Source organism: Aspergillus vadensis (assembly GCF_003184925.1).
Source record: "Aspergillus vadensis CBS 113365 unplaced genomic scaffold BO88scaffold_23, whole genome shotgun sequence".
Taxonomy (NCBI): Eukaryota; Fungi; Ascomycota; class Eurotiomycetes; order Eurotiales; family Aspergillaceae; genus Aspergillus; species Aspergillus vadensis.
The window spans coordinates 244,546-264,040 of NW_020292061.1; the positions used below are offsets into that span (position 1 = coordinate 244,546).

General features: G+C 49.7%; 9 protein-coding genes across 9 annotated transcripts; 3 read left to right on the forward strand and 6 right to left on the reverse strand.

The window, feature by feature from the left end:
- Nucleotides 1–1,646: 1,646 nt before the first annotated feature.
- BO88DRAFT_437595 (general amidase GmdA) lies at nucleotides 1,647–3,902 on the reverse strand. The gene is made up of 5 exons (XM_025709631.1): nucleotides 3,541–3,902; nucleotides 2,648–3,481; nucleotides 2,548–2,595; nucleotides 2,084–2,495; nucleotides 1,647–2,034 (listed from the first exon to the last, which is right to left on the reverse strand). Exons 1-5 carry the CDS (start codon nucleotides 3,808–3,810, stop codon nucleotides 1,907–1,909), a joined length of 1,692 nt encoding a protein of 563 aa, XP_025559674.1. The 5' UTR covers nucleotides 3,811–3,902; the 3' UTR covers nucleotides 1,647–1,906.
- A 658-nt stretch (nucleotides 3,903–4,560) lies between these two features.
- Nucleotides 4,561–6,449, forward strand: BO88DRAFT_407218 (alpha-keto acid decarboxylase family protein). The gene has a single exon (XM_025707366.1). It carries the CDS (start codon nucleotides 4,573–4,575, stop codon nucleotides 6,289–6,291), a length of 1,719 nt encoding a protein of 572 aa, XP_025559675.1. The 5' UTR covers nucleotides 4,561–4,572; the 3' UTR covers nucleotides 6,292–6,449.
- Nucleotides 6,450–6,549: 100 nt separating this feature from the next.
- On the reverse strand, nucleotides 6,550–7,485 carry BO88DRAFT_428265 (uncharacterized protein; the record flags this gene model as incomplete). Its single annotated transcript, XM_025709073.1, has 1 exon — nucleotides 6,550–7,485. The coding sequence occupies one exon, from the start codon at nucleotides 7,483–7,485 to the stop codon at nucleotides 6,550–6,552; it is 936 nt and encodes a 311-aa protein (XP_025559676.1).
- A 381-nt stretch (nucleotides 7,486–7,866) lies between these two features.
- On the reverse strand, nucleotides 7,867–8,725 carry BO88DRAFT_470151 (uncharacterized protein; the record flags this gene model as incomplete). Its single annotated transcript, XM_025711647.1, has 3 exons — nucleotides 7,867–8,296; nucleotides 8,347–8,496; nucleotides 8,521–8,725. The coding sequence occupies 3 exons, from the start codon at nucleotides 8,723–8,725 to the stop codon at nucleotides 8,025–8,027; spliced, it is 627 nt and encodes a 208-aa protein (XP_025559677.1). The 3' UTR covers nucleotides 7,867–8,024.
- Nucleotides 8,726–9,088: 363 nt separating this feature from the next.
- On the reverse strand, nucleotides 9,089–10,522 carry BO88DRAFT_470159 (PAF acetylhydrolase family protein). Its single transcript, XM_025711648.1, has one exon. It carries the CDS (start codon nucleotides 10,486–10,488, stop codon nucleotides 9,340–9,342), a length of 1,149 nt encoding a protein of 382 aa, XP_025559678.1. The 5' UTR covers nucleotides 10,489–10,522; the 3' UTR covers nucleotides 9,089–9,339.
- A 1,013-nt stretch (nucleotides 10,523–11,535) lies between these two features.
- On the reverse strand, nucleotides 11,536–13,303 carry BO88DRAFT_371353 (LLM class flavin-dependent oxidoreductase). The gene has a single exon (XM_025704201.1). The coding sequence runs from the start codon at nucleotides 13,180–13,182 to the stop codon at nucleotides 11,734–11,736; it is 1,449 nt and encodes a 482-aa protein (XP_025559679.1). The 5' UTR covers nucleotides 13,183–13,303; the 3' UTR covers nucleotides 11,536–11,733.
- Nucleotides 13,304–13,745: 442 nt separating this feature from the next.
- On the reverse strand, nucleotides 13,746–15,273 carry BO88DRAFT_394253 (zinc-binding alcohol dehydrogenase family protein). Its single transcript, XM_025705146.1, has 4 exons — nucleotides 14,997–15,273; nucleotides 14,910–14,950; nucleotides 14,420–14,865; nucleotides 13,746–14,373 (listed from the first exon to the last, which is right to left on the reverse strand). Exons 1-4 carry the CDS (start codon nucleotides 15,246–15,248, stop codon nucleotides 13,835–13,837), a joined length of 1,278 nt encoding a protein of 425 aa, XP_025559680.1. The 5' UTR covers nucleotides 15,249–15,273; the 3' UTR covers nucleotides 13,746–13,834.
- Nucleotides 15,274–16,158: 885 nt separating this feature from the next.
- Nucleotides 16,159–17,853, forward strand: BO88DRAFT_470161 (putative methionine permease; the record flags this gene model as incomplete). Its single annotated transcript, XM_025711649.1, has 4 exons — nucleotides 16,159–16,461; nucleotides 16,507–17,229; nucleotides 17,273–17,673; nucleotides 17,718–17,853. 4 exons carry the CDS (start codon nucleotides 16,159–16,161, stop codon nucleotides 17,851–17,853), a joined length of 1,563 nt encoding a protein of 520 aa, XP_025559681.1.
- A 283-nt stretch (nucleotides 17,854–18,136) lies between these two features.
- Nucleotides 18,137–19,130, forward strand: BO88DRAFT_470165 (uncharacterized protein; the record flags this gene model as incomplete). Its single annotated transcript, XM_025711650.1, has 2 exons — nucleotides 18,137–18,492; nucleotides 18,544–19,130. 2 exons carry the CDS (start codon nucleotides 18,137–18,139, stop codon nucleotides 19,079–19,081), a joined length of 894 nt encoding a protein of 297 aa, XP_025559682.1. The 3' UTR covers nucleotides 19,082–19,130.
- Between the last annotated feature and the right edge of the window lie 365 nt (nucleotides 19,131–19,495).

Consider the following 19,495-nt stretch of genomic DNA (forward strand, 5'->3'; position numbering starts at 1 on the left):
TGGTTGTGTGTAGGATGTTCTGAATGAAAAGATAGAGGGTAGATGGGAGTTTATATATCTTCCCTGCCTAAACTCCTACGAACTGACTGAGTAGGAATGTCAACACGATGTCGGAGAAATGTGGGCTGCTTGTTACAGCTATCTTGAAGGTGAAGTCCAGACCTTGCGGTGAGTACTGAAATTTCCCTCCCCTGAAGAGATAATGCTGAGCCAAATTCATGCTCGAACTCATTGTCAGGTTGGAGCCTGAAGCTCTTTAGCAAGGTTTTTGGAGCTTGGCTTGTGAAGGATTAATGAGAGAACGCGTCAGCCATCGCTGATCACATCCTCAGTGGTGCAGAGGGGTTGCTAGGTAGTCAAATGAATAGCATTGTAGAAAATGTACCGTGGGTTCAGGGCCTCTGATTATGTGTCATGGTTCGGCGCTAATCTCCATCCCTGGATGTCGGACTTTGCTGGTTCTCCACTTTCGTTTAAGCTTCGTCCGGGAAAGGGCCCAGGTCCACACCACACACCATAATTATATCTTTTCAATCACCACTAACCAGCAGGCAGACCCAAATCAACGTACAGTGTTATGCAAATGGTGTCTGGATTTGGACGGTAAACAGGTGGCTATCACCACAGCCTAAGGGCATCTATAGTATTCAAATGCCATGTAGAATAATCGGGCCATCATTTGTTACAACCCCAACAGCACAGCCACACTTATCAGTGGAGTATCGACCCGAAGCCCTTGCGGGCGAGGGGAGATGATGGCCCATGACTTAGTCTAACCTTGTATCATCTTAGCTTTCCACTAAAGATAAGCAATGCTAAACGTGGAGAAGGTACTAATCAATATTGCGTGTTCAGAAAATGGAGAAATCAATTCATACGAAGCAGTGGCCAGTGGGACCTACTCTACAGATACTCTATGGATATGCAGCTTCATTCCTTTTTGGAAGTGTGCCATGTGCTTTGAGCCGTGGCAAAAGCATACGAGCGTTTATTTTACCCAAAAGTCTGCCACTGCAGCTTAGAGTGGGGTCACTAAACTCTCAAGCGTGGACCGGACTATTATAGGTGATCCCTGTAGAGCAGAGATGGCTGCCTAAAAACGCGGTCGAGCACCGCAGCAGGTTGCGTTCCCCTTAAATACTGTGTGGAACATGCCAAGTGAATCTCCATCGAGGGAGGTGCAATTACTTGCACATATTAGATAGACTAAACGGTTCCGTAGAGCCACATGGTAGGTTACCCTTAATATGCATAAACTGGCCTAATAAGAAAATAATGGTAAGAGGAAGGCGATAGATGCTGAGTGTTTTAAGATGATCGGACCTCTTCCGCCGCTACGCATCAATTCTTTCGCATTAGGCTATATATTGATCCGTACAAGCTCAAAAACAAGCTCTGAGGAATACCAGCAGGATACGATTATAGTCAGAATGAGCTAGTGTAGTGTCAAATGAATTTCTTATGGCTTTATCCATCCAGTCAAGGGATACGGATATCGTATCTTCGAAAGCTAGTGGACATTGCATGGAGTAGCCCTGAGTATGAGGGACCAGATTGACACACGGCAATTGTCATCACAACGTGAGCTTAGTATATAAGGACCCACCTACTAGCTCTCTAGGCATCCTCATTTCTATCTGCTGCAGCTAGCTTCCAATCCTGGAAATACCAACGTTCATCATGTTGTCCTGAACTGTGACAGCCACCACCTTCAATGCGCTCCTCGGCTGAGTTAGATTTGACTATGACTAAAGCCATTATATACAATTCGCTATCAGTAATTCGGCGCTATATTCTCATCAATGCCAACGAAGCATGCCTTTTGCACATGGTGTAGAGTAAGTTGGACCTAACCAAGCAGTCATCGAATGATTGATTCCGGATCTGTGGATGAAGTCTTCAGTTCTCATTGTCCGGTATAAACTTTGGCTTTTTCGGAAAGATATTCAGCGATCGTGATGATCTTTTCTTCCTCCAACCGCCTGCCGAATAATTGTAGCCCAATGGGTGCTCCGTGGTAGATTTTCGGATCGTCTAATAAGGTCAGGATCCGCTTCAGATGGGCGTAACAAGACCTACTTACATTCTTCGAAGATCTTCCGATCTAATTCACTCAGAATCTCTGACCGTTCGTTCATGGACGAAAGATGCTTGTCAGCACAGCATATAGGAACTACCAAGCTCGTATAATCCAGAGTGTTGATAAACGAAGTATATCCGGTATGACGGTATTTTCCCGGAACGACAGCTGCATGAGGCGCGGTTGGGCAGATGACAGCATCAACTGGCCTTCCAGTTGTGGTTAACTTGGCCGTGCTGTTCCAGTAGTCCATATACCTTTTTTGGTATTCCCTTTTCTGCACGTTGAGTTCCGCTACCTCTCTGGCATTGAAGTGTTTCACTGGTTCGACGGAGCATTGAGGGATTTGTGCCTCTCCTGACAAGGCAATGTGACTCAAAAGGTCTTCGCCACCGTCCATATCGTAGGTTTCGCTCTGCGGAGCATCAGCACACTATCATCGCTATGTATGCCAGACTTTGACGTACCGCAATTTCTTGTCCTTCGCGGCACAACTTAGGGTCCCATTCTATGACCTAATACGCGTGTTAGATCAGTGCAGCAAGAAGGTTCTTCATCTCCGATTACCTGGTGGCCCAAGTCCCTCAAAATGCGTTCCATAAGATCCATAGCCACCTTCACAGACGGTTGTGGCTTGACACGTCCATCATGTCGCATGATACCGAAGGTGAGTTGAGAAGTTGTACTATCCTTCTCCGTAATCAACTTTTTCGTTTGATCCTCGATATCCTCTCTCCATGGCAACGGCAAAGAGAGAGGGTCGTACTGCCATGGCTCCTGGGAGAGGATGGCTTTGAAAAGTAACTTTAGCCCCCCAATACTTGTCGCCAACGGGCCAATGACTGACAAAATGGTGTTTTGGCCGTCAATGGAGTTCGCCGCGCCTTCGTACGGAATTCTTCCCGCAGATGGGCGCAGCCCAAAAATCCCGTTAAAAGAAGCAGGAATCCGAACACTACCACCAATATCGGTACCAAATCCGGCCGGTGAACCACGGAGAGCAATTAAGGCCCCCTCTCCCCCAGAACTTCCACCGCTAGATAGATTGCGATTCTTGGGGTTCCATGTATAACCAATGATTTGGTTTGTTGTCTCTCCTGACATGAGTGTGACGGGAACACTGGTTTTACAAAACAATACAGCTCCGAGATTGCGAAGCTCCCGTACGAGTTCACTCTCTGCCACCCTATGGCGGGGGTCGTCTTTTTTTCCTTGATAGGTGCCGATCCAGCCCACGTAACCCATAGTTGTGTCGACACCTTTGACATGGAATTGGTCCTTCAGACTTACTGGAAGTCCATGCAACGGGCCTTTGGGTGTCCCTGTTACTGCCAAATGCTCGTCGAGCTCCTTGGCAACACGAATGGCATCTTCGAAGAATACCTCATGTAGACAGTTGACCTATTCTGTAATCAATAGACGCATCTTAAAGCAATAACCTCGACGTCTGGGTAACATACAAGCTGATGAGCAATAGCAGCTCTATGACAGAAAGCTTCCGTCACTTCGACAGCACTCCAATTTCCCGATGTGGTCTGACTTGTAATTGCAACAGCATCGGCTTCGGTAATCTCTATCTCACGAGGGGTCAAATACCCCTGGATAAATTCACCGGTAACATCAACCGGTAGGGTGTCATGCTGAATTCTCCATTTCTGGGGAATTGCATCCAGAATAGCTTGGCGTTTAGCTTGGGCTGCTTTCTGCCAGGATGGCATTTCGGAATCCATCACAATTGGTCGCAAAGCACTATTCGCTGTTTTCCAAATTTAGTCCTTGGGGTTGGTATTCTCTATGATGAGTGGTTGATGCCGGATTTACTACCGTGACACAATTGATTGACTCATCCACACATTCCCCTCACGAGGGGAACACATGCCACGTGATGATGAGCAGCTAATGGTATCACGTGGTTTTATTGTGGGTGCCGTTTCTTATCTGATCAATGACATTGATAAGGATCTCCGCGTGGAACTTTTGTTTTGGGCCTACATGACTTCATGATCCTGGGCATAAATACTCCTTCCTATTTTCGTCTCGGTTATTTGGCATGGACTTTTCATTTATATAGGTCAGTATTTAACACCGTTTTTAGGATAGCTTTCACAGACTCGAGCAATAGATTTGTATTAGATTCATTTCCTGTACCCACTTAAATATTAAGACCTAGAAATATATATCCTTTTAAACGATGTTATTTGGAATTTGGAATACAGTTTCCAGCAGTGATAGTCACCCAGAACTACTTGAAAGCACCGTACTTTTGCACTAGAACTCCCCCTCGATACCCATCTGCTAAATATAGTAGAATAATATCCAAAGAGGAGTGAATCGAGCGGCTATTGGCGGGCAGCGGCGCTCCCACCGGACCGGGTATCGGAGAATCGGCGAGTCGGAGAAAAGGGTCACGGGCGGGGTAACCTTGATAAGTTGATAAGAACCGCGGTTCCTAACGGAGTTCTTTGCTCTTCTCCATCTGCCACCATTTCAACATGCCTTCCATCAAAGTTGCTGAATACCTCTTCCGTCGGCTCAAAGACCTGGGCGTAGCTTCCGTCCACGGTGTGCCCGGCGATTTTAATCTCACTTTGCTCGACTATGTGGAGCCAGCCGGGTTGCGATGGGTCGGTAACGCGAACGAGCTAAACGCCGCCTACGCCGCCGACGGGTACGCCAGAATCAAAGGCATTGGCGCCGTTGTTACCACTTTCGGTGTCGGGGAGCTGTCTGCTGTCAATGCCATCGCAGGAGCCTACACTGAACGGGCGCCTGTCGTGCACATTGTGGGAACACCAGCTCGGGACTTGCAGGAGGGACGCAAATTAATCCACCATACCTTCAATGATGGCGAATATGGGCGCTTCGCTAAGATCTACGAACATTTGACTATCGCCCAAACCAGCTTGCGCGATCCACGCACCGCTCCAGCACAAATTGATGAGGTACTACGACAGTGTCTCCTTCATAGCCGACCGGTCTATATCGAGGTGCCAATGGATATGGTGCACCAGTACGTGTCAGATGAAAGACTCGCGCTCGCCGTCAGCACACCCGAGCCTGTTCCTTCACAGATTCAAGATGATGCTGTAGCGCGAATCCTGGAACGCATCTATGCAGCAAAGCAACCGATTATTCTCGTCGATGGAGAAATCAGACCGATAGGCATTGTGGACGAGGTGCAGAAGATTATCAACGCCACAAACTTCCCGACCTGGACTACCAATTTCGGAAAAGGGTTGGTGGATGATACCCGGCCAAATTTCCATGGAATCTACCGCGGCAACTATGACCCGACCGAAGTGCAGGACTTTTACAAGGGAGCAGATCTGGTGCTGTGTTTCGGACCGCACTTCAGCTCCACCAACTCCTACTTCTACCAGATTATCCCCAAGCCTGAGGTTGCGATATTGTTCACCGATAACGAAGTCAAGTTTGGCACGGAGATTGTTCGGGATATTCCTGCCAAGCTCACCACTTCTCGTCTGATCCAGACCATCGACCTCAACCGAATCCATCGCTATGACCCTTATCCTAACCTGCCCCGTGATAAACTTGTCTCATTCTCCGAAGTGGAGGGAGATAAACCCATTTCCCAGGATAAACTGTGGCGAGTGTTTGCGAACTTCCTTCGTCCAGGCGACATCTTACTGGGAGAAACAGGCACGGCAGGATATGGTGTCCGTGAGATGCCGTTTCCCAAGCACACCCGCCTCTTCGCACCCGTAACCTGGCTCTCCATCGGATACATGTTACCAGGAGCACAGGGTGCTGCTCTTGCGCAGGAGGAGCTGATGGCATCGGACAAGTACCATGGCATCAAAGATGCACGCACGGTCCTTCTCATCGGCGACGGTAGCTTCCAGATGACTGCACAGGAACTTTCTACGATCATTCGACTGAAGCTGAATGTCGTGGTCTTCCTCATCAACAACGACGGATACACTATCGAGCGGTGCATCCACGGTCGGCAGCAGGGATACAACGATGTGTCGCGGTGGAGATATCTACAGGCCCCTAGCTTCTTCGGAGCTAGCGAAGATACTTTTACTGCATCAGTTAAAACTTGGAAAGAGCTACAGGATGTTCTTTCGAATGATGTTGTCAGCAATGGGAAGGAGTTGCGGATGGTTGAGATAATGTTAGATCGGGAGGACGCTCCTATCGGACCTTTGTCGATTCTTATTGACCAGCAAAGACGGACCGGTGCATAGGTAGAGTGATACACGAAGATTAATAAATGTACTAAGGCATAAATTATGTTGGCAGTGACAAATGAAGAGGACTGTATCTAATCTCATTACTGTGTCGCTACACATAAACCTGCCCACCACGCTATCACATTTCATGAATCCAGAATCTTCAAATCCAGAATCTTCACTCAGTCCCATTATATTCCCTGCATTCCCATGGCTCCAAACCCACCTCATATTTTAGACACACCACCGACCACAATATTGCACCTTATCAAATCACCCAGGCAATTCAGCCACCTCCCAAGTAGCCGACAACTCCGCCACATTCCAATTCGTCGGCAGCTCCGATATCTCATTCCCAACGGCGACCAACTCGACCCACTCCTGCTCATGTCCCGGAGCCTCCACAATACCACACCCCACAGTCGGTAGCTCCGCCTTTCCAAAACCACCCCAAGTCGTATCGTCCCCACCCTCCGATGATGCTGGCCGATCAGCAGATCTCTTCCGTTTCCGCCAAAACATAACACCAGCAATCAAAGCACCCGCCACAACGAGAAGCACAATGGGGGCAGCTATCCACGCTAACGGACTCCTGAAATGCTCTTCAGGATGTAGCCCCGTCTCTTCCGTCACCGACGCAGTAGGATCTGCAACCGCCGTAGACACACCAACCGATCTGCTCAACTTTTCTAACCCAGCTGTAATCGGAATAGACATATACGCTAGAGCCGAGACCGTCCTCGAATAAGTCGACGTATACGGGAACGTGGATGCGTCAGAGGACTCCCAGGCATAGTCTGTAGTAGTGCAGGAAGCGTTAAAGGAGGCTGTGATGTCGCATCGAACTACGTACGTGTGGATCGCATATTGGATCACTAGGGATGTGGTGGACTTCAGACGATGGTTTAAGGGAGTGACTGAGTCGACGCTCGTGAGAGTGAGTTCTGCAGTTGACGGGCCATTCGTTGCTGATACTGGTACTGTGATGAGACAGTTGCCGAGCTTGCTGCTTTGGCAGTTGAAGATGGCGGTGGTTTGGTTGGTTGTGGAGTTGACGTTGAGGATGCTGGCGCCTAGGTTGTCGAGGTGGTTGGTGTTGCTGGTGCGGAGGATGATGAAGTAGGTTGTTGTTGTTGTTGCTGAAGATGATGTTGATGATGACGAGGACGATGATGATACCGTTGATAAGAGTGTGGAATACCTAGTCATGGTCGTCGGTGGAGGGTTCATTGTTGACTTCAGTAGACGTGGTGCCCCTGATGTCTGTCTTAACGCCAGGCTAGTCGGTAGTGAGGTCAAAGAAGAGTCCATGGTTGAGCTGGCCAAGCATAGGGCTAGAAGGATAGCCACTAGGGCGAGATAGAACATGTAAACACGACTCATGGTGGTTTAATTTCTCTTCCAAGGAGCGGTGTTGGAAAGTGCAAACTGAAAATTCTAAGATACAACTTGAGGTATTTAGGAATGATCGAGGAATGGGCTTCACACGGTCCCTTTTATAGTTTTAGAATTGATTTGGTTATTCACTTCAACTACGTGCATCAGAACGCACAGCCGTTAATACGGGGCTGTCACTCCATTATGCGTGCACCAGGATGCGCAAGAGTCAATACGGGCCCGCTGTCACGTCTATGCACTTAGGATGAATGGATGATACGGTACCGTGTGAGCCCGGAGAATCAATTCACACAACTGTTGTGATTTGTCTCTAGCAAGAACAAGGAGTTAACATGGAGGAGTGCATGGAGTCATGGCAACCTGGAAGCCATAAAGCGCTCAAGCTTAGCCAGACAACCATCCCCATTCGCAAGATAGGAGCAGGCAGGGACATCCTCAACATGCTGGTACAGCGCAGATAGCTGCCAGAACTGCCTCTCACAGTCTGGACACTCATACCGCCAGCCTCCATCTGTGTCAACGATATATTTCCTGCTCTGGTAACACTCCGCCGCTAAATCATCAATCGTCTCTTCCGAAACCCCTGATTGACAGGCCCCTGATTCCAGATGAATTAGCATCCCTGAAAATGATCTGAAGCTCAGCTTACCATTCTTAGATTGTTTTCATTACCGAAATATCTGTCGCAGATATTGCAATAATAGTGGACAGAGATATCATGGCTTAGGAGATTCTCAGCAGACCCGAGGAATATATTGCACTCAAGACAAGCATGATGATAATCCTCCAGATGGTATCGAAGATCATCATCGGTTTCAAAGTCTATTGGTTCGCAACAGGAACGACAAATATTATGTCTCTTGGATGCGCGGACATGTGCATTCTTCGAGTCTTCTGAGACAAATACCCGACGACATCTCTCACACCATTCATGTCGCGTGGTCGCTCTGCAGTGGGCGAAGAGCGCACCTTCAGTCGTGAACCATCTGTCGCAGATAGTACAGATGTAGTCTTCTCCATCGTAGTCGAGGTATGGTCCCAAGTCACCCATTTGGTGATGTGTGATCGTTTAATGCACAATGTAGGTATGCAAAGTGATACTGAGTAATTTGTAGAGACACAACAGTTGGAGCCAGAAGTAAAGAATTTAAACATGTGGTGGATTCACGGCGGCTAATTCCGGACCTGTGAATCCTTGACACCTTCAAGACGCCGGGATTCCCCCTAATTGCACCACAAAGCTATATATGGAACAGTTTCCCCTCAGCCGGCGCTTAAGTACTCTGTGAGACATGTGCGGCGGCTAAATCACAGGGTGAGGCTGCTGCAGACTGCTTCCAAGGATTCACAGGGGCGACTAGCCTTCTATCAATATTGTGATGTGATGGATAAAGCTAGACTAAGCCTAGCATTAACAGGTTCGGTGCTGTGTTGGCCGAGTTTGTGAATTACTTGACGTGACTAGTACATGCGGCTATATTTCACTTACACTCAGTGAGTAACTCATACGAGGCGAAGTCTGCTAAGTTCAGCAATTCTATTTATTTCGAGCACTGTCTATTCTGATCCATGATATGCTCATTCAGATGTATGGTAAGCTTCTCGCACAGCACTACTGCGAATGCAATAGCCTCCTGGACATGCATATATCAGCACCCCACTGGACTAGGCAGAATGTACAAAAGTGACATCCGGATACGCCGCGGAAGGGCCACTCAGTAGATCCGACGTGCGCCCATAAGCAAAATACTGCAACGCAGCAACCATGTATGAGACAACCACATTCTTAGCCCGCAAAGCGCCAATCGTACCAAGATAAGCAGCCCGAGCAAGTTCTTTCACTTCGTCAGAGATACTCAGAGAATCTATCAGCACCGGAAAGTCGGAAAAGGAATAGTGCTTAGACTGTGCGAGTCGTAGTTCCAGTCTCCATCCTCGTAGATTTGACCAGAATGTTCCCCAGCTAGGATCGGTTTCTGCGGTGTGATTGGCGTTACTGAACAATAGGAACGGGCTGGACAGTCCCTTTTTCAGGACAGATCCCCAGAATGTACCATCTAAATTGATGCCTCCGACGAATCGGTTGTCAACCAACATTGTCTGCGCTGCTGTTGCACCGCCAAGGGAATGACCAGTGATGGATACTCGGTTGAGAGACAGTAGATCTGGATTTCTCAATGACAAGGGGAATATTTCATTGACCGCCGTCTCGTTGTGAGTCTGGTTGTAAACAAAGATCATGTCTTGGACGCGAACATTCATTGCCCAAGTGAATTGTGCATCTGTTGTAGTGTTTTCGAGGACACCGAAAATCGTGCTACCATCGGGAAACTCCACAATATCGGCATCATACGGGTGATCGACGGAGATGACAGCGAACCCGTGACTGGAAATATCTTGAAGCAGCGAGGTGTACATCAATCTTGATACTCCCAGAGCGGGTGAGAAGAGCACAATTGGGTAACTTTCGTTGACGCTGGAGGAGGATTGCTGCTGCTGTGTCTGGATGCGAAGAGATTCGAACGTCCCTGCAGGCAGCCCGAAAGACTGGAATGTCTCATCTTCATATGCTGCTGTTGCGTTCGGGATGTAGGATTCAGAGAGCACACTCCCGCAGTTGACGGGTGTGAATGTCGTGACCATGAGGGCACGTTTACCCCCTTTTGGGTCAAATGGATTGGCTCGAGACCAGTCGACTAGTTCGCTGGCCTTGAGCGTGACGTCGCATGGTCCGGTGCTTGGCGGAAGAGGGACGGTTGCTGCTTGGCCGAGGCCGAGAAGCAAAAGACTGGTGCATAGGATGGCAGGAACCATTTTAGCAGCTTTTGACGATGAAGATGGATACAGAAAGATGAACCTGGAGTGAAATCGTCATGGTGAACAGCAGCTAAAGGCCTGTATTTATAGTTGCGATGTTGCAGGTACCGCTGATGATGGATTGTCTTCACTTCCCATATCCGAATGCTTGGTTTGCCCGGTTGTGGAGCACTGAGTCCCGTGGTGGATGATTGGCGTGTGATGCTTTTGCCCGATGGAGACTCTTTGACCCTCATGGCAGCTCAGAGGGACCTTATTTTGGCGACAGCCTTGAGGTATATTATCGTACATATACTCATCTGTCATGTATGGTAACATAAGAGATCGATCATGTACCTGCTATCCACTTGGTAGTATATTACTGACTAGTATGATCTTGAAGGAACTGAGTGAGGTTGAATGGGAAAGTATGAGATACAGTTAGCTGTTGCCCTGTAAATAACGAAAGAAAGCTAGCAACAAGAATCATAGTTTATTCTGGTGGAAGCTGGATAGCATATGCGGCATTTTAGTGAATCAAAGCGGGACGCCTAACGGATGTCCGTGACGGAGCTCTCCAAAGTGCAACATCATTGGCACAGCAAGAAGGAACAAATGCCTCACTGAGCGACAATATCTTTATCTCCAACAGGCAATTCAAGCCGCTTCTGAATATGCCATCCCCTGACGATCCGATAAACATCATACATACAGCGTCCTAGGGCTCAAAACACATTGACAGAGACGAACAGGCAGCATATCATAGAATTTGCTCCACCCGAACTTAACCTCACATATCTGCATGAAATACTCTCACCTCCATGATTCCCAAGTATAGTCTTTCTTCCGTCTGCAAACTCAGTATACGAGTGTATGCGCGATATATTGTTCTAGAAATGAGATCGCTTGAATGCCCGAGCCAAGCTGACCCGACTTATCCGAGCGCTACCCCAGATTGTACTAGCTTTGTGGTGGCATTGACTTTATTAGTGGTACCGTACAAAAGTCACAAATTGTGCTCTAGCCTTGACGAGATCTCTTCCCAGCACTGTGCTTATTCTTTATGAGAGATTTACTTACATGGGTGACGTACATGGAGACTTTATTCTTACAGATCTTGTTTATCGAGCTATTCCGAGGTCGACCGACATATTGCCAGTGGAACTGGAAGCTAAGATCGCACTGAGTTTATCACCGCATAGAGAAGCATACTCGACAGTTTCATCTTATTCTCTGCTTATCGTTACATTTTGTCAACCCGTCTCACTGACCTTCCGCATACTTCGGCACCTCCTCGCCCTCACGCCAGAAATACTTTGCGCCCGGATGCGACTCAGGCAATCTCGTCTGTCCCTTCTGCTCCGTCATATTCTCGCGCATCGTGCCGCCCTTGACCGCATAATCTGTGTGGAAGATACCGCGTGCCTGTAGCTCCGGCACAAGATACTGGATAATATCATCAAACGTCTCAGGAATGCTGGCATAGCTGAGATTAAACCCATCCACATCAGCAACCTCCACCCACCTCTCCAACTCATCCGCGACTGTCTTCGGTCCACCGATAATCTTGCATCCATTCCCACCCATAATCAAATAATCCGCAATCGTCTTCTTATTCCACTTCTTTCCCTCCATCCCAGGCACCGTACTGGCCCAGTGATTAACCATACTCCGCACCGCCGGCTGCTCCACGAACCGGAAATCCTGTTCATCATCGTAGGTCGACAGATCATACCCAGACCAGCCTCCAAACAGCGCCAACGCGCCCTCGCGATCTCCATACCTCGCATACTCCTCGAACTTGGCCTGCGCGGCCTCATCCGTCTCCGCGACAATAACCAACACACCCGCGACAATCTTAATCCCCGCAGGATCGCGACCCAGCGCCTTCGCCTGCTCCCTCACACTATCAACACTCGGCCTGACCAGCTCCGGCGTCTGTCCATTCAAAAAGATCGCCTCGGCATGCTTCGCCGCGAACGCCTTACCCGCCGACGACGTACCAGCCTGCAACAAGAACGGCGTCCTCTGCGGACTCGGCTCACACAGATGCGGTCCAGGAACATTAAAGTACTTCCCCTTGTGATGAATCTGCCTGACAGCCTTCGGATCCGCATACCCCTTCACCCCATCGCGATCATCCCCCTTATACACAGCCCCATCGCGCCATGACCCCTCCCACAACTTATACGTCACATCGAGATACTCATCCGCAATGCGATACCGCTCATCATGCTCAATCTGGGTATTCAATCCGAAGTTCCTTGCCGCAGACTCCAAATACGACGTGACGATGTTCCATCCCACCCGACCGTTGGATAAATGGTCAACAGTAGAGAAGCGTCTCGCCATCGCGTACGGCGCATCGTATGTCGTCGACGCAGTCACACCAAAAGCAATCGTCTCCGTGGCAGCCGCCATAGCGGGGATACTGTACAGCGGATCGTTGATAGGGAATTGCGCGCCCGCGGGGATAGTCGGGTCGAGGTTCGCGGGACCCTTGTAGACGTCGTAGCCGCCCAGGACGTCGGCGAAGAAGATGGCGTGGAATTTAGCCGCTTCGAGCTTCTGTGCGACGCGGATCCAGCTCTGCAGGGAGGTGTACTTGTGGCCTTGGTCTTTGGGGTAGCGGTGCAGACCTGGGTTCAGGTGCGAGGGCGATTGCATGGCGAAGGCATTGAGGATGAGTTGTTTTTTCTCGGCGGAGCCCATGTTGCAATACTTGATGAGTTAATCGTGGCGGTCGGCTTGAGTAATGGGCAGTGAGGAGGAGAGAGATATAGTAGTTATGTCAATGGTAAGAAGGCCAGGGTGTTCGTTTATAAAGCGTCGCACAGTGGGTATCTGCTATGTGTATTGTGCAACTTGCACTAATTTCTCCCGTGTCAGTATAGCCCGTGATAACTATGCCCCTCAGTATTACTACTCGGACGAGAAGGCATGCTCGTGGCTGTGATTTGCGGGCTGTATGCAAGGCCAAGGGGAAGACGTGCGATTGCCGCGTGATTGCGCCAGATGCGGTGGTGATGGTGCCAACTGTGGTAGTCTCGGAAGTGAGGGGAAGGAGGGGTAGAGGTGCTGTGTAACTGCCATTATAGCTGTTAGTCAGTCTCTGATAAGGAAGTTTGTGTGGTAATGGCTTTGACTTAGGAGTTAGTTACGGTCTTGTTGGATTTGGTGCTCACTTTGAAGCTGTGGAGTTGTTCGGGATGGTAGTTTTGTAGGGTTGAAGATGCTGTGCGGTACACGTAGACATGGTTACGATAAATTTTTCCGTCTAACTCATTTTATTGCATATGTAGCATGATAATATCCATTCTATGTACATTTGAAAAAGAGAAAATCTGTTGAAAGGAACAGCCCTTTACTCCGCCATATCTACAACTATCCTCTTCCCCGACACACTTCCCTTGCGCAACACCTCCAACGACTCATTAATGCTCCCTAACCCGCCCTCATGTCGAACGACTTCTGGTAGTTGCAACGCTCCGGTCTCGAGCAGCCCCTCCAACCAGGAGACCATTTGCTCCCCCACGGTCGGAGAAGTATGGAATAGCTTGATCGGAACAGTGTGATAAACCAATGCCTCATTTCTTTCCTTTGGTAGGCCTGTCAACCCGAGTAAATGGGAATGGGAGCCATCTTCGCGGACGGTGTGGTCGAGTGTGCGCTGTAGTAATGTCGCCGTCTCTGCCCCGACAATGTCAACAGCATACCGCAGTTTACCTCCGGTGACTCCACGTATAATATCTACGGCTCGTTCTGTATCTTGTCGGTCAACAAGAACATCTGCGCCGAGTTGATGAAGTCGTGAGCCGTGGCGGGCAATATCTGCAACACAGATGACGTGGAGGCCTGCAAGCTTTGCGAGCTGCAGCGTGATGTATCCGGTTGTGGTGGATGCTGTGACAGTCAGCAATAATCTGAATATGTAAGAAATGCCACTCACCACCCCAAATCGCAACCCAGTCACCCTTCTTGAGACGTTCTGGTACAGCACTTGATGAAAAGCATTCCCCACGGATATCGGCCGGTATATCGTTGATATCAAGCTGAGCGACCGTATCCTGCAAGTTCGGACCCGGGGACTGAGGACACTCCCTAAAGTCAAGGCCGAGGGAAACTCCTAGTGCTAGGACAGAAGCGACAAAGGCAACACCGAGCGACGCAGAAGCGTGGACACAAGAGTTCGATGGTATACGTGCAGCGTTGAAGTGGGTAGCGACGGCGTACTCTTGAAAGGCAGCTTTCCGGATATCACGATAGTCTGTCGATGGAACCAACACCTTATCACCCACACGAACCCGACTATTCTCATTGTTGACCCGAACCACTTCTCCTGCGAGATCCCGTCCGTTGATCCATGGTAGACTGGGAAGGCCGAAGTTGAAGGCTCTGATTGTGTTAGCTGCGAAGGGTCGTGTCTGCGGGTCACTTACGGGCCCTTCCAATCGACAGGGTTTAACCCAACTGCTTGAATCTGTCGATGTTAGTCAAGCCACGAGAAGCCATAATAGATAGCGTACCTTAACTAAGATCTCATCCTTGTGAGAGATTTCCGGGATGGCATGATCAGTCACCAGGGTATATTGTTCCCCCGCAGCATGTAGAAGCAGTGCACGCTGAGTCGTCTTGGGTGGTATGATCGAATCAGTGGGTGCCGATTGGGTAGTATAAGTAGGGTCTGTTCGCTGCTCCAAGACGAACTCCCGATGGTACACCGTGGTGTACTTTTCCTCAACCGAGGCAGGCAGAGTATAAGTTGATATCGTCGTCATTATTGCAGTGCAGTGATACTGTTCAGTTTGCTTCGACGACTAAATGTGAAGGTCACTTGGGCAGTTATAGATATGCATACCTACCCGGCCGAGAAATAACCACCAGTGAGAGGGGTCTCCTGGACACGGGCCAGCAGATCCTTGATCAAGATAAGAGCCGTGGCAATCGTGCATTGCGCGCCATATGCCGGTTGGATTCGCGATCACTTGGCGGTTCAGGGCATTTGCTGCATTGCGCCGGGCGGGGTCGGGATGGCGTGATAAAGTTTTGTACCGATGGCATCATCAAACTACTCGAATACCACATTATGGCAACAAGGAGGAGAGTTAAAGGAAATAGAAGGATGCCAAAATTGAGACTTCGTCGTGGGGCTTCTATATTTGTGTCGTGGTGATGTACGGACTTGCAAGGAGATCGCGAAAGCCCTGACTGCTCAGCGTAATACCCCTGACTGGGATCGGCGAATCAGAACCTGCGCTGGCATCAACTTCATCAGAAATGATGTGATACGGAGACAAGGAACAGCGACCGGTACCATTTTTGGAGCAACATCGTCGCTGGGTTGGGCACAGTAGGCGAGATCGAGTGGAGGCAGGACAAGAATATTTGATGTCTCCAAGGCCCTGTGACCGATCGTAATGAATCGCCGTAAATGCACAGGGAATGGTAAATGCCATGGACATACCCAGTATCTGATATCCTGTGAGACCTACACGCCATGTCACCCTTGCTGGCTATCAGCAGGCACTTTATCAACACACAAGCTGCGGTCGGAATGACGTGCCTGCCAGTAATCGGCCATGATTTCCAAGCATTGTCAGCGTCTGCTCAGCGAAGTGCCTTTATGAAGGTAATTCGCCTGGCTGTAGCTCGTGAAGTCTAGTACTTTCATACTTCACAATATTCGTGATGGCGTACGGTGAACGACAACCCTTATTGAGCGTACCTGGCGACTCTTCGGATGACGTGCCCAGTGATGTCCTGCCAACCACGGGACAGCGAAAACACCTTACCTGGATCAGCGCGTATATCCTGGTGGTCTCGCGAGTCATTGGGAGCGGCATCTTCGCAACACCCGGAACCATCGTCAAATCCGCCGGCAGTGTCGGCTTATCACTGTTGATATGGGCAGTTGGGACCGTTCTGGCAGCCTGCGCGCTGGCCGTGTCGATGGAATATGGCTGTATGCTGCCGCGATCAGGAGGTGAAAAGGTAGTTCCACTGTCCAAATGAGTAGATCAAACTAAGTCTATCTAGGTATACCTGGAGTATACCTATCCGCGTCCTCGGTTCCTTGCGTCGACCCTGATCGCAGTGCAGGCAGTTGTTCTGGGTTTCACGGCCAGCAACTGCATCGTATTCGCCAAGTATACTTTCTTCGCCTTTAATGTGGTGCCCACGGAGCTCCAGCACAAAGCCCTGGCGGTGGGATTGATGACGGCAGTGACAATCATCCACGGCTGCTTCCTTCGGACTGGAATCTGGATCCAGAACGCATTCGGCTGGGTGAAGATATTTCTCATCGGTGCCATTTCCCTGACCGGTATTTGGGTGATCTTGCTTCGCCCTCACGGTCACTCAGACGGTTTTGCCCCTGAACCGACCAGTGTATTCTCGTGGGATACATTATGGGAGGACTCCAACTGGAGCTGGAACTTGCTGTCCACGTCCTTGTTCAAGGTGTTCTACTCGTACGCGGGATTGAACAATGTCAACAACGTTCTGGGCGAGGTGAAGAATCCGATCCGGACGATCAAAACGGTATGTCCGGCGGCGCTTCTCACCGCTGGTGCTTTGTACTTTCTTGCCAATATTTCGTACTTCCTCGTTGTGCCGCTTGAGGATATTAAGAACAGCGGAGAATTAGTCGCTGGTCTGCTCTTCGAGCGACTGTTTGGCAGCCACATCGGACGGACGCTTTTCCCGCTAGCCATCGCCATTTCTGCTACCGGTAATGTGATGGTAGTTACTTACGCACTGGTAAGTCTCTTTGATCTTTCAGTGAATATGTCTGATTGAATAGGCCCGCGTAAACCAAGAGATCGCCCGACAGGGATTCCTTCCGTGGTCCCGGGTTTTGTCGTCCTCAAAACCGTTTGGTGCCCCCCTTGGCGGCCTCATCGTGCACTATATACCTTCTCTGCTGGTCATCGCCCTCCCACCCCAAGGAGACGTGTACAATTTCATTCTCGACGTTGAAGGCTACCCCGGACAGGTCTTCAGTCTGGCAGTTACAGTGGGTCTTCTGCTACTGCGATACCGCGAACCATCTCTCCCACGGCCCTTCAAGGCGTGGCTACCAGCAGTATGGCTACGAGTCGTAGTTTGTGTTGCATTACTCTCAGCACCATTTTTCCCTCCAGCAGACGGGAAGAGCGACGTAAATTTCTTCTACGCCACATATGCGATCGTGGGAATGGGAGTGTACGTATACCCTTGCCATCAAGGAACATGACTAACAAAAACAGTATCATCTTCGGAATACTATACTGGTACATCTGGACAGTGCTACTCCCACGCTGGGGCGGATATAAACTGGAAGAGGAAGATGAGGTGCTGGATGACGGGACCAAGATTACCAAGCTTGCGCGTTCGTATACTTGATCGGATGGTAGATCATGATTAGAAATCAAGCCACAAAGACAGTTTCCACCACATTAATAATTTGTAACATCACATGCGACCTTGCATATATGCCAGAAGTACTGGGGTAGATGATTGGATTTATCAGCGCCAGACGCAGTATCCTGCTCGGATGGCGTGCTTCTGACAAATGTGGATACTACCATATATATAACTGCCCCGGATCTGCACCGGATATCTCTACAATACATCCACCCATCAGCATCGACTCTATTACTTATTCAACCATCTTAAAAGCTTCACAATGGCCTCCGCAGCAGTCCAAACTCCCACTGGAGACGCATCCACCGTCCCCACCAAACCCACTCCCACCCCCTCCTCCGGCCCTCACCACGCCCACACCACCCTCAACTTCCTCAGAGAGCTCCCCGACGGCTCCCACCTCGCCCCAACCTACGTAGGCGTCCCAAGCAGCTACGACCGCCCCAGCATATCCATCCCAGTGACCATCAACGACGTGAGCGGCCACGAACTCGACTACACGCTGGACGGCAACGGCTTCCAATTCTACTACCACACCAGCGCGGAGAAAAACTTTCTCGACGACGAAAAGATCAAGCGAGAATACTACCCTGAAACCGAGCAACTCTTAAAAGATGCGTACGTCCATCCCCATCCCTTCCCCATCCAATTCCTCTAACTAGCCATCAGAACCAACGCCTCCCGCATCTTCATCTTCGACCACACCATCCGCCGTCCCCAACCAGCCGGCACACCGAGCTCCCAACTCCGCGGCCCCGTGAATCGCGTACACATCGACCAATCCTACCGCGCCGCTAAAGACCGCGTAGAATACCACCTCCCAGAGGACGCCCCCCGACTTCTCCGCGGTCGATACCAGATTATTAACGTCTGGCGACCCATCAAGACGGTGAAGCGCGACCCCTTAGCCGTAGCGGACGCCCACACCGTCCCGGATAGCGATCTCGTGCCGACGAAACTGATCTACCCGAACCGCGAGGGTGAGACATGTGCGGTCAAGCCGAATCCTGAGGTCAAGTGGTATTATCGGTATAGACAGGGACCGGAGCTGGTCACGTTGATTAAGTGCTTTGATTCGAAGACGGATGGACGGGCGAGACGCGTGCCGCATAGTGCGTTTGAGTTGCCGGGGACGGAGAATGAGGAGGGCAGGGAGAGTATTGAGGTTAGGGCGTTGGTGTTTCATGAGGATGATCTGTCTGAGTGAGTGAGTATAATACTATATAGTAGGTGGTGTGTTGAGATGCATATTGGGGGGATATTAGGGTTGATGTTATGCTGTTATCGATAAGGATAAATGGTAGGGAGAATGCCAGGACATATTACATACTACTTAGCGTACTAGTTTAATTAAGTACTAGCCCCATCATCAAGTAATACATGCAACCAGTGACATATATTGCGCGATCAACTAAATACCTACAGCACACCCCCAAGGAATGATAATCTATCTAATCAATCCCATTCCCTGTTCTCCCCACGCACACTAAAATGCCGTGCTCGAGCACGTAATCACCCCCTCAAACCACAACATCCACGACAGTCTCGACCGATACCTCAACCCAATACCAGTGGTTGGATTTCGCTCCTTGCTGTCATGTCATGCAAGGATGACGGGCTG